Source organism: Lissotriton helveticus, chromosome 9, assembly GCF_964261635.1.
Source record: "Lissotriton helveticus chromosome 9, aLisHel1.1, whole genome shotgun sequence".
Classification (NCBI taxonomy): Eukaryota; Metazoa; Chordata; class Amphibia; order Caudata; family Salamandridae; genus Lissotriton; species Lissotriton helveticus.
Window position 1 is genome coordinate 981,365,247 of NC_136070.1, and position 14,158 is coordinate 981,379,404.

General features: G+C 41.6%; 1 protein-coding gene across 1 annotated transcript in view; it reads right to left on the bottom strand.

Moving 5' to 3' along the window:
* The window catches only part of FANCD2 (FA complementation group D2), a 909,275-nt gene that overhangs the window by 874,976 nt on the left and 20,141 nt on the right, over nucleotides 1-14,158 (bottom strand). Inside the window, exons 2-3 of the mRNA XM_078661284.1 lie at nucleotides 11,565-11,673; nucleotides 3,509-3,649 (exon numbers count right to left, since the gene is read on the bottom strand). Coding sequence (XP_078517410.1) covers nucleotides 3,509-3,649; nucleotides 11,565-11,631 — 208 coding nt within the window. The 5' untranslated portion in view covers nucleotides 11,632-11,673. The remainder of the gene's footprint in view (nucleotides 1-3,508; nucleotides 3,650-11,564; nucleotides 11,674-14,158) is intronic.

Sequence of the window (14,158 nt, forward strand, 5' to 3'; positions counted from 1 at the left end):
GTGTTCATGATTTTGATGGTTTCTTCTTCGTTTACATTTTGCCAGGAGAGCAGAGGGTCGGTGTGTTTTGTGGGTGTTGAGCCGGGGGTGTCAGCATCTGTCGTCGGCGTCTGGGAGTCGAAGCTGTTGTGGATGTCTGCGATCTTGCTGTGAAAGAAGGTGGTCAGGGAGTCGCAGATTTCTTGTGACAGTGGGATGTCGCTGGAGCTGGGGGTGGCGAGTTCTTTCACGATGTTGAAGAGCTCTTTGCTATTGTGTGCGTTGTTGTCGATGCGTTCCTTGAAGGAGGTTCTTTTGGCGGATCGGATGAGTTGGTGGTGCTTGCATGTGGCGTTCAGGAGGGCTGCGTGGTTGTCTGGTGTCTGCTCATTGCGCCACTGCTTCTCGAGTCTTCGGCTTGTGTGCTTGGAGTTCTGGAGGTCGGCATTGAACCAGATGGCTCTTGTGTCGGGGTGTGCCTGTTTGAGGATTTTCTGATCGCGGCGAGGGTGTTGGCACGGTCGTCGATCCATTGTCTGAGGTTGTGGGCCGCTGTATCGGTGTCGGAGGGCTCGGGTGTCGGGCGAGTGTGGTGATGAGCTGGTCTTCGGACACTTTGTCCCAGCTGCTGTGTGGGAGCCTTTGCGGTTGGTTGTGCGCGGTGTGTTTCTCGAAGGAGAAGTGGATGTAGTGGTGGTCGGTCCAGTGGAGTTCGGTGGTGTGGCTGAAGGTGAGGTGGTCGCTGTCACGATAAAGGGGACTGCATGTTGTTCCCTTTAGTCAGTTTTGATTTAATACCATCTTCTGATGGAGCTATACCTTTCCTGTTATGGCTTGGTCCCTATAAAGTTCCTTGACCTGCACTTAAGGTTGGTCTACATAATGATATTGAAGGGGTCTAGCCTAAAGAGGACTAGATAATGTGTAGATTCTCTGAAGGGAACTGGTTGTGGAAGAGAGCACAATTTTCTTTACATGTTCATTTGATAGTTTGCTCTACTGAACATGAAATTTACTTTGAGATCAGAGGATGCATCTGTTACAAATAAGACACACAGAATTTTGCTATAGCTAGTAGAGTTGGGATATTTCAATGCAGCCTGGAGTGTTGTCTGCCCTCCTGCCTTTTAGCAACTCCTGCCTTTTACTTCTGTGGAGGGACGGGAAACTGCCCTTTATCTAATACTGGATTTGCCCTACCCATTGTAGTTTTGCACTGCAGAGCCGTCTCTCACTCATAGGTGGGCCTAACTGCAGGAACTGCAGAGCACAGCTCTATAATCTAGAATATGGGACAGATATACACATATAACACTACTGACAGCAATTTATACCACTCTGGTACTAAGAAGGCTGCATTTGTTTGAGGAATTCCTGAAAGTGGCTTTAGTTTGTGATGAATGATTTAAACCAGTCTTCTGGTTCCAGACACTCCTTTCCAATTGTGCATATGCAATCACAGATTGCAGAGAAGTCGGGGAGAATGAGAGCTCCAGGCAGATCCTCCTCCAAAGTAGTAAAGATTTCTTTACAAACATCAGTTGGAACGGAGTCTATACCTCAAGTGGGTCTAAAGTCCAATTGGAGATTTTGTAAGAGTCTTTAGACTTCAGTAACTGTTGTGTACCCCATTCTCCATGATCTTATTATGTAATGGGGAAGTTAGTTATTGAGTTGGCTGTTTGAGAAAGCTCTTTTGGGGTGTGGCTTGGTGATGCACAGATATTTAAAACAGATGTAGAGTATGTGCAGTGGACCACAGGTATAGTAACAACTATAGTTTCTTTGTGGGCTAGGTGAGTTTTTGACTTGAAGGTGTTCCTTCACCCTATTCTGAGGGTAGTGTAATCAAGGCTGGACAAACTATTGGTTTGGATTTTAAGCGGTGCAAATCGATTTTTTTATTGTGGTTTCTTGGTGTAGACCTTTGTGTTGTAGGAAACACAACAGCACTATATTTTCAACCAATTTGCAGGCCTGCATCTTCTTGCAGCTGTCTTCCAATAGGATAAAATCATCTATAAAGCCATTTTTCTGGAGACTAGATGGTTGAAGCCATATTGAGCTATCTGTAGAGATAGGCAGAGTGGTAGACCAGTTTCCATTAGATAACAGCTATTATATGGGGTTAGTTCATGCCAACAGGAGAGATAAGAGTAGGTGATGTACTAAAGGAGAGGGTGTTCAAAGGCCATCATATATGCTCCACTAAACATTTCACATCACCATTTAATGTGCTCTGCCTCCCTTCTTGGACTCTCTGATCTTAAGAATGGTTTGACGGCTCTGGAAATATAAACAATAAAATGCTGATGTGGTGTACTCTGAAAACAAATGTTTCACAAGACCTAGAAAGCGGAATGTGTGTGTTCTAGGGCGTGATTATGCATTGTGATGGAGGTCAGATCGAATGAGTGGTAAGGCTCTGCAATTTGAGATCCCTCAGAACTGAGAATTTTGGTATATCAAAATTAGTCTAGTAGTGGTGTTTCAGAACAACAGACCAACACTGTCCAATGCCTCTGATGAGAGCTTTGAATTGTGAATAACTGGGATAAACCGGCCATTTGCAAGTAGTTCTCGGTGGTATATTAGAGTAAGGCTATTAGACATAGAAGGAAGGGTCTGGAGGGTGTAATCCATGCAGCGTCTTAAGAGTTATTGTGAGCTATAGGAAAGAGCATGTAGCCAATCCATCTGTGTACAGAAGCACAGAGATTGTGAGATACAGGACATATAGCTATCTGTGTGCTGAGCAGAGAATCACAGTTATTTAAAGAAGGGATCAATTAGTAGATGCAAATGAACTGAAGAAAGATAGCCTGGCACAGATGAGAAAGAAATGTAATATCTGTGTCCCAAACGGACCTCAGGCATGGAAATTAGTAAACGAGGATTTTTTTGGTGACACTTATTCACCTTGTGCTGCGCCACTACATGATGAACATGTTGCTATATTACAGAAACACTGAGCATGTCATAGTTGAATTTATAGGCTGCCATCAAAGGTGAGACACTAGGAAATAATCTCTTAAATAATGAAAAAAGCCACAGGCAAATAGAGATGGAGTCTTAGATGGAGCAAAGTAGGAACAGCAATGAACTACCAAGCTAGATAGAAAAGTAACGAAAAAATATTTTTACGTTTAAACATTAAAATCACAGATTGTTAAATCCCTGGATTAATCCAAGTTAACGCCTTTGCTGAACATATTCATGCAATGACAAATCTATTTTTACGATTTGTTCTGCAATGGGGAAGACTGACCTTTAATCTGGATTTTACTTTCACACATATAGGTAAAACAAAGAAAGGAAACCCGGTTTGGAATTGTTAAATAAATGTTTAAACCTCAGATTCCTAGACTGCATCTTTAGTAAAACCTTGGCACATTAAGGTTTTTTTTTCTCTATATTAAAGAAGGTGTGCTGCAGTCAAACCCCCTCTTACATAAAACTCTCCTACTCGAGTGGCCCTAGCACTCTCGTTTAGAGATAAATATGTTGATCAATCAAGACACACACATACCTATTTCATTCTGATGGTCACCGGCTTTAAGAGTAACTCCAGCAGTCTTCAGCAGCTGCACAAACACGCTTTCATTTTCCACCACTCCTTGTGGGGCAACTGTCTTTGGTTTCTTACTTGTGATACGGCTTTTCTTCATTTCTAGAAAAGAAAAGAAAAACAACGTTTAAAGGGTTTGAGGTATTGTAGATATAACATCCAACCATACTTTATTTATGTTTTTGTTGAAATAATATAGTGCTTTGGAAGAGACCAAACCGTAACTTTTAAAAGGGATACACACAGCTTCTGAGGAGAGACTGTGATTTTTAAATTCAATGTGTGTAACTTGTGGTGTAGGCACTGCAGGATCAGATTTACGCAAAGGAAAAACAGGCACAAGGCTAAGGATCCCTGCACACACGTTTCCTTACCTTAAATCCAGATCACCACTCACAGGAACTAGGAGAGTACACTACCACCTCCTAATCAACAACTGTTGGCATGTTTATTAGTGGTATGCTTTAGTGGTCATAGGCATTCTGGCTGGTGAGTGGTCCATCAACAATGACACCACCCCTCTTCTTTCCTCCACCCACTCCCCGAACAACCACCACTTTAACAACAAAACAGAACAGTATTGCCTCATAGGATGGAGGTAATCCATGAGAGCTCTCTGTGCACTCTACATCATTGCTTTGTCTCTCAAGGTGATCCATTCAGGGAGGCTCTTTTGTGCTTTGCGTTGAGAAACAAAACATCAAACTTCAAATGCAGTTTCGTTCAAGAATACAGTGGAATAAAATGGAAAAGTTAAAATCTGAGCTTTTTCTTTGCTAGCAGTGACTTATAAGTGTAAACTGGAATATATTCTTATTGTTTCATACTTGCATTTCACTCTACAAAAAGACATTAATAAATAGCGATCTGTTGCCTGCGCCATGTATAAACATATGTAAAATGTTGGAATCTTCAGGATCATACACAAATTTCAAACTACCTTAGCTGCCTAGAGTAGGCCCTCACATTATTGAGCATGCACACAAAATATGCATCAATAAATCCGTCTAATTTCTTTTAAAGATGTCAGGGCATATCAGACTAGAAGTGGAGGGAGTGCTGTAAATCATGGAAAGAGGGGATGAGAGAAGAGGCCACCCAACTCCTGGGGTCGTAACCAAGGCAAGTGTATATCTAGTTAGGGTCTATGTCTGGCATCAGCATGTACATCTCCAGAAGAGCAACAAGCTAATTTAGGAATAATCAGTTAGGTGATAATGTTCCAATTAAGGACTACATATCTATAAAGCAGATGAGCTAATTAGACACCATTACAGAACTGAAGCAAGCACAATGAATGAGCCAATGAGCACATATTCAGAAAGGTAAGGAGTTCATAGTGGAATAAATGAGGACCACAAACCTTTTCTAGGGCAGGAAACGATATGAGATACTATCTCTAGGATTCTGGTGCATTGCCTTTGAATCAGATGGGGTTTAAAATGGCTCATTTAAGAGGTAGGTGATGCTTGCTGAAAGACCGCCACAACCAGAAGAGTATTTATATGTTCTTTTTGTCTAACCATCTAACCATGCATGGGTACCATCTAGGTGGAGTCGGTGTTAAGGGAGGGGAGGCCATCTTACCTCAGTCTTGACGAGCCTAGAAAAATAATAATTTGTATAGCAATGCTTTCATGTGCCCAGGATGCTGGGCAGTGCCAGGTGAACGTTGCTTGTTAAAGCAAGACATAGTAAGACATTACAGCCAATAGCAGCAATCATTCAAAAAAGGTAAGCCTGGGCAGGCTACCACACAGAACATGCAGACTGCACAGTGGGGCGTGTGAGAGAGATTGCTCTTGGTCTTTGACAGGCACACTCCTTTCGGCACTGATCAGTACATTCTGCAGAATTTTACAAATGAGCGACCCAAGTACAATTTCATCACCAACTTTGAACACTGAACATCAACTTTGTTGCTTAACCTTAACCACAACAAGACTCAATTCCAGCTAATGTGATCAGGCATATCTACTCCCAATAGTCAAGTATGATTAATGCAGTGCAAACTGCATGAACAAAGAAAAATGTGATCCATTTGCTGTTTCTCTCAGCTTTGAATTTGATAGCAATCAGAACATAACTCCTCACAATGTCAAAGTTGATAACTGAAGACTATACCATCTCCAAAAAACCAACCATTGCTCTGGAACCTTTCCATAAAGTTGTCGAAGCTCAGGTCTTGTCCAAAAGGGATGGTAGGAATGCCACCACGTGAAGCTCACAGAAAGCTAGGCTCCCTCCCCTGTCTCAAAATTAACTGCTCATTAAGCAGTAGAACTAGTCAATCACTGGAGTGAGTAAATCTGACTTAGTCACACTCCTAATTTACTTACACTGGGTACCCGTGAAAATAAAACTCTCATTGGTCATCTGCATAATTTATAAAGCAATAACACTACAATGAATAGGGCATCTTTTCAAACTCATCGTTACAGGCCTCTCCCATGCGATGACTATCAAATCACCCCTCATCCGACAAATCCAAGAACAGCCAAATCAAAATATCAACCAAGGAATTCTTACGCCTTGTTCCAATACTCTCCCACGCCAGACCTGAAAGCATCAGATATTTGTAATGATGCCACAACGAGGATTTGTAGATAGAAACTGGTTATTTATTCAGTAATAAATATAAGTCTGTCATCAGAGTAAGCCTGGGTCTTAACTGCCTTCCCTGGAATCTGGAACACAGCAGTGTTCCTCATTCCAGGGATGACACAGCAACACCACACATCCCCCTTCGTAAAGAGAAACAAAGCAATACTTTGAACAGTGAATGAAAGAACAAGAATTAACATACACAGTGCAATGTGATTACAGAAAATATAAATAAAAGCATCACATACGATGAATCACATTACATGTTAAACAAACCAGATTATTTATAAAGATGATAATCTTTAAACCGCATGGGAGCAAGACTTTTCCTCTGTGCCCGTTGAGCAGTACTAGAATCAGAAATGCTAGAGGACTTATTTTCAGGGATACTGTGAAAAGATGATGAGACAGCAAACTTCCTCCAATTACTAGTACTGTTGAAGGACCTTGAGTTGGAAGGAACACTAGACCCTGGGGCTGTATCTATAGGCCACAACCACTTGGGAATTTTCACCACTTTGGACATATTCCATACGTTGCCATCAGAAAGCTCAACAACTTGACGACCTACACGCTTGACTAACAATGGATCTGAATACCGCGACTCCCCAGACCTGACTAATCTGCTCTTCTTAACACGCACCCAATCATTGACACTAAACAGTGAAGAATTGTTATGGGAAGAACAATCACAATCAACAGCCTTTTTTGAATCAAGCATTCTCATCCAGGGTTGACTCATATTGGAGACGCTCCTCCTCCCTCTCATCTTCTCAAAAGGTGAAAGATCACCCATGCTTCTTGGCGTGTTTCTGTAACACCACAGAATTTCACTTATGGTTTGTTTGCAATCATTCCCATTACGTAAGGCTAATTGGAGACCCTCCTTGAACACTCTGATCCATCTTTCTACAATGCCATTACTTTTGGGATAATAAACTGACACACGTTTGTGTCTTATACCATGGCGCCCCAAAAACTCCTTCATTTCTTGAGATACAAATTGTACACCATTGTCCGTTGTTATAGATTCAGGGAAACTTTCTCTTTCGAATATTTCATTTAAAAACTTGATCACCACGCCTGACGTTATACTAGAAACCATTTTTACCTCAGGCCATTGAGATAATTGATCAACTAAAATAATGGCATACATCATGTTCTTATTGAATGATATGGGACCAGCAATGTCCAAAGATACACTTTCCCAAACTCGCGAAGGTCTAGAAACAGGAAGACGCTCATACGTAACATGCTTTTGTGACTTATCACTTAAACAACACTCCACACAGTCCCTGACATATCTCTCCATACACTTATCCATCCCTGGCCACCAGAACTCACTTCTGATCCTCCTTTTCATAGATGTCATTCCAGGGTGACCCTCATGAGCCATCTCTAAAATGTTAGACTGCAACTCACCAGGCACCACTAATGGTAGACCCCTAAATAACAGCCCCTCGACTACAGATAACTCTTGAGCGACATGAAAAAATGGTTGGATACCCTCGGACAACAAGTCCTTGCGTGGCCACTGTGTTTTCACGAAATTGCATATCTCATTTAAAATAGGGTCTCTATTACATGCCAATTTCCATGTATCCTCACTGATATAACCTTTGGAAATTTCACAAATAGATACCACATTATCATCATCATAATCTACTTCAACTACATTGTCATCAGGTACAGGTAACCTAGATAGGCAGTCAGCTAACACATTTCTAACACCAGGAATATATTCAACTTTAAAATGAAAATCTTGAAGTTTGTATTGCCACCTGGCAATTCTTGAAGTCGCTTTCCCACAACCCTTGGTTGTAAATAAGTCTACTAGAGGACGGTGGTCAGACCAGAGTTTAAAGACAGTACCATATACATACTTGCGGAAATACTCTATGCCCCACCAGCAAGCAAGAGCTTCTTTTTCCAATGTAGAATATTTGCATTCGGCATCCCTCAGAGGTCTTGAGGCAAATCCAATTGTTACCATTTGACCCTTTTGACGCTGCATTAAAACTGCACCGATACCCACATTGCTAGCATCAGTTATGATGAATGAACCATGAGCAGTATCAAACGTTGCTAGAGCAGGCGCAGCTGCAATACTTTTCTTTAACAACTTGAATTCTTTTTTACAATTTTCATCCCAAAGAAAATGAATACTTTTTTTCATCAAATTTCTCATATTTACTGTCTTATCTGCAAACAAAGGTATAAATTTTGAGTAATATTCAGCAAGCCCCAAGAAAGACCTGAGCTGATCTTTATTCACAGGATCTGGAGCTGATTCAATAGCCCTGATTAAATTTAATTTTGGGGAAATGCCTTCTTTACTTATGGTATGTCCCAAATAGTCAACAGAAGACACGCCAAATCTACATTTTTCTTTCGTGAGAGTGAGGCCACTATCTTGTAATACAGATAACACTTCATATAGTATTTCAGAATGCTCAGATGGATTAGATGCAAATATCAAAATATCGTCCTGGAAGTATAAGACATTTTTGAACTCTTTAAAAAGATTATGCATTACTCTTTGAAATACAGAAGATGCCGATATTAGACCAAATGGCATTCTCTTGTATCTGAAAGCCCCTTCTGACGTGATGAAAGACGTTAAATGTTTACTATCTTTGTGTAATGCAATTTGATGGTAAGCATTTGACAGATCCAACGTGGAAAAAATGGATGCTCCTTTTAATTTTGTAAACATCTCATTTATATTAGGCAATGGGTGTCTGTCCACCCATACCTTCTCATTTAGATCTCTCAAATCCACACAGAGTCTTACTTTGCCGTTGGGCTTGTGAGCGACAACGACCGGGGATAACCAAACTGAAGATTCTATTTCTTCAATAACATCTAATTCACACAATCTCTTGAGTTCAGATTTCACTGCGTCTCTTAAATGTAAAGGCACATTCCTTACTTTATGAACCTTTGGAACAGCATCGTTCCTTAAAATTATTTTATGCTCAAAATTTTTTAAGAGACCCAAAGCAGATGTGGAAAACACGGTAGGAAATTTTTTCTCACACTCATGTCCAAGATCAGACTCCACATTCATGACCATATCTGAATAACCAAGGACTTGATCTGGATGGTTGGGATCCAATTTTATCATTAAGTCCCTTTGCTGGGGCCACCCCAACAAACATGAACCATCCTTTGCCACATACACCTTGGAATTAATGGTTTTACCTTTAAAACTCAAGGATGTTGTAAAAAAACCAAGAATATCAATTGTTTTTTTTCCATACCCTAGTAGTTTTATGTCAGGTGGGGACAATTTCAAACCCGGAAACTCTTTTATCCATTCCTCACCTATGAGAGTACGTTTTGCTCCAGAGTCTGCCATTACACTGATATTCTTCCCCCCAATATCCACAGTACAGTATGGTGAATCCTTATCACACTCGTTAACCTCATATACTGCAAAAAGAAATTCTTCTTCTAAACTATCATCATCTATCTCATTAACTTGTTCATTATAATTTTTTCTTTGCACAAAACTTTTATCTTTAAATTTGTTTCTGTTCTTACACATTTTACTAAAATGGCCTTTTAATCTGCAGTATCTACAAAATTGACCTATTGCTGGACATTTCTTATCATTTGCCAGGTGGTCTGGATTCCCGCACTTGAAGCATGCATATTCTCTCCTTTCTTGGAATGGTTGGTTCTTGCTTCTAAAGGAATTTCTCTCCTCTACATTTGGTTTTTTAACCATATTCACCTCAGCAGATTTTTTTTCTGTAAGAATTTTTACACCCAAATTCATGCTTTCAAAACGGTGAGCGATTTCTATCGCTTTGTCTAAAGTTAGATCTTCTGTGTCTAAAAGTTTTCCTTGCAGTTTGGTGTCAGCGACTTTATGGACCATTTGATCACGTAACATTTGATCATGAAAAGTTGAATAGTTGCATTTAGACGCTAAAACTCTCAAGTCATTCATGAACGAGTCAATCGATTCACCAGGTAATTGACCTCTACTTAAAAATTTATGACGCGAGACTACCACGTTGACTTTCTTTATGTACCGTTTATCCAACTGTATGATCGCCTCTTCATAAACATCTATGGCTTGTTCAGACGATGTTACGTTATGTGAATCAACTGGAAGATGACTGAGAACATGTCTCCCTTCAGCGCCGAGACAATGTTTTAGAATTGCTAGTTTTCTTTTATCAGTATAATCTTCACCACCAATTGCTTCTATGTAAGCTCCAAAACCTTCTTTCCACCTTTTCCATTCTAGGACAGGTTCACCTGGACTTGGAAGGAACGGCGGTGGAGCAGAGAAACCTTCCATTATTTCTTTTTCTTTATTATCAGTGTATAAGGTTAAACATATTGAAGGTTGGCAGGAAAAAGAGAGAAAATTATTATTATTTTTTTTATTTCCTATATATTCTTCTTTATTGGTGTAATGTTGAATTGTATTTTTATTTTAATTCTCCGTGTTTTATCTTTAGTTTTTCCAGTTCAGGATGGCCTGGTAAGTAGATCTCCTCGTTAATTCACTCATCCGTAATGCTTTCCTATGTAAATCATCCCTAAAGATGGCCGCCGTGCGTCAATTTGCGTGTTGACGCGCTGTATGTTGTGCGCGCGCGCACTGGCTTGCTATGGCTCACGCGCTGTCACTTGTTCGCGCTGGCAGTCTCTCGCGCTACCAGCCACCTGAAGTGCCCAAATGAAGATAAATTCAATTTCTCACCCACGGAGGGGTTCACAACGTCGGGATTTTCGTCGGCACGCTTCAGCACCGGTTCCCAGCTCAGCGCCGTCTTCCTCTTCCAGAACTGAAGACGACTCGTGATCCTCCGCATTCAACGTACCTTCCACATTGCGGTAGGAACTCCAGGCTTACATATGTCGGTTCTTCTCCAAACGTCGCCAGTGTAATGATGCCACAACGAGGATTTGTAGATAGAAACTGGTTATTTATTCAGTAATAAATATAAGTCTGTCATCAGAGTAAGCCTGGGTCTTAACAGCCTTCCCTGGAATCTGGAACACAGCAGTGTTCCTCATTCCAGGGATGACACAGCAACACCACAATATTCCAGAGTTACTCACCTTTCATATAGAAATGAAAAATCTGAACATTACCCTGGGAATTTGTGCTGAAAAAATATGAGCTGGAATCTGCATCAGATCAGACTTCTCCGTTTGAAGTTATAAGACAATGCATTGTCCTTCGACTGATTTATTGTATACATCAGTCTGCCTATGTATTTTCTGTTACATGCATCACTCTCGGGTTCCATTTCTTTAACTTACTCGAACATACTTTAAATACAATGAGTGTGAAAGTCAGCTTTCCCAGGAAAACGTGCAGCATTATGGCCAAATTAGGTATCTATTCCTAAATATCACAACACATGATACATCACCAACCACTTACTTGATAGATCACCAGGAAAGTCATTTTCCTTCTCATCAGGTTTTGATAGTTTTCTTTTCCCAACCATGACAGACAATTATTTATTCGGTTCTCTTACCACAATGCAGAACTAGGAAAAAGAAATAAAGCCAAACTAGTGAGGAAATATGCACTGCCAATGCTTTCAAATGTACAAAGGTGTAACGCTTACACTTGGTACATACAATTTGTGTGTGTCTTAGTGGAGGGGGGTCCTGAAGAATTGAAACCGAGCAGGCTCAAAAGAGTGCACTTTCAAGGAAATTTACTTAGGAATCAAAATCCGAAAGAATCTCGTGTCATAAGCTCTCTGACTTTTAATTGACAACCTCAGAAGTTTAAAACGAATAGATGTGGTGTCCTTAACTGGGGGCAGGCCAAAGGAAATAAACTCTCAGGTATAACTATTACTGAGGGGATTATCAGGAAGAAAGTTACAGATGAAAAGGTATGCACACTTGTATGGGTCAGGCTTAATTCAAGGACAATCACTGGGTGGGTTTCAGACGAACATATGTATGCATGCATGCATGATGGTTACTTCTGGAATATACAACGTCGAACGTAAAATGTAATACAGTCTGCATATGTGTGCATGAGTGTCTGTACTTTGATTAGAGTTCTACTAAACAATCCATCTCCCGGGGGGAGCAGAAACATCCTAAAATATGAAAGAGGTGGCCAGACTATAGAGGGCTTTACTTGGAGCCTATTCCAGTTATTGAGGGACTGCCGGGATGACTGGTTTGTGTTATTACCGAGATTTTGATCATATTTGCCTTCAAACTGGATGGCCCGGATCTATGTATCTCAGATCTTTTTATTTTCTCTGTAAGTTTAATATGGCACTACTGTTGTGTTTGTTTTATTCGAACATTTCTATATCATAAATAGCGTTATTGCAATATTGAAAATGTTGATATCAGTATTATTAGCAATTACTGTACATTACTGGCGTTCCTTGTTGTACCAGGTGTGTGTCAGCTGTCAACAATAAAATTATGTTATGAAAAAAAACAATCAATCTCCATGCAAAGCAAGCCATGTAAGATTTTGGCTACCAAATATCTCCATGTCAGTGGGGAACCCAATATCTGCTTTTGGGCTTTCAACTAACAAATCACTGCATTTACTGTATCATAAATTTGTTTCAATTGTGTTCCAGTGCCTCTCATCTGTTGAGCCCGTGTAAGCTCCATGTCAACATCTCAGAACATATTTGGCAACAAAATCATTACCTCCTCGTCCTGTCTTCCTCGCCACAGTAATAACATATGAGCCTCCGGCTCCACACAGAACTCCAAGTCTAAAAAAAAACAGCGCTCTAGTCTCCCCTCCCTCCTCCAAAATGGCCCCCAGTGGCTCCAGCCAATCCCATAAAGGGATACATAGACAGCAACATGACCTGTTCTTTTTTTCTGCACTTCTCCGAGTGCTGTGTCGCCTGCTGGTCAGGTGAGTGTGGCGGGGGTCTTGCTCTAGCAGCCCTTTTTCGCCTTGGTATTTGGTTGGGGGGAAGTTAGTAGTATGTTTAATTTTTTTTTCCCCCTTTCTTTTGCCCAGCACCGTGTCCTGCTGAGCGGACTTAGGTGCTTGTTGCTGCGGGTTCAGTTTGTGTTCCCGCTTGGTGAGACCGCGCCTCTGTTTTCCTGCCGAGCAGGGGGGCGAGTTATGGTGCGTGTTTCCCATTTTCCGGACGCGCGTCCTACTTGTGGGTCTCCGCGCGGTCGGTTTCTTTGCCTTCTGACCGGCGCTTGCTCTGATGCCTTGTTTACCGGTGGGGCGTTTTTTTCCTGCGCGCGTGTTGCAGACGCGATGGGAGACATTCCGATTCCTCTGCCCTTCCCGGCAGCGCGTCTGCCTGCTGCGGTTCCTCGCGGTCGGGTGTTTGTTTTCCTCTCACCTGGGATCTTGGCTGGGTTCCATTGTGGGTTCCTCCTCTGGGCTCCATGGTTGTCGGGGGCCTCTTTAGGGTTGGCTCGCGTTTTTCCCGGATTTTTATGCTTCCTGTGGGGGCGTGTCAGGGGGTGTGTACTGTGGTTGCTTGGCTGCCTGTTGCCTATTTAATGGTTTCAGGTGTGTTTTTTATCGTGTGCTGTTGCATTTTGCTCGTGGCTGGCGTGATGGAGGGTGGTTCTCCCGATGTTTCTGTTCCTGATTCTTTTGAGGCTTCTGGTTCAGGGATGTCTATTCCATCGATGGCTTTATTGCAGAAGATGATAGATTCTGCGGTTGCTGCTGCCTTACATGACAGGGCTCCTGTTCCTCCTGATAAAAGGACTCGTGTTGACGACGCTACTGCTGTTGATTCTGACGCTGAGGAGGAGGTTAATGTCAAGGGTCGTTTTGTGCAGGGGGCCGACCTTAAAGAGGTCCTTTGTCACATACGCAGGAACTTGGTTTACCCGGAGTCTGTAGTTCCTGTGGAGGATGACTTGTTTTCGCAGTATCAGCGTCCTGAGCCTGATTCTTTGCCCCTTCATTCTTCCGTGTTGAAGGTGTTGGAAACTGAGTGGAAAGATGTGGATAAGGGTTCCTTTCCTCGTTTCCTGAATAAACGGTATCCTCTGCAGGAC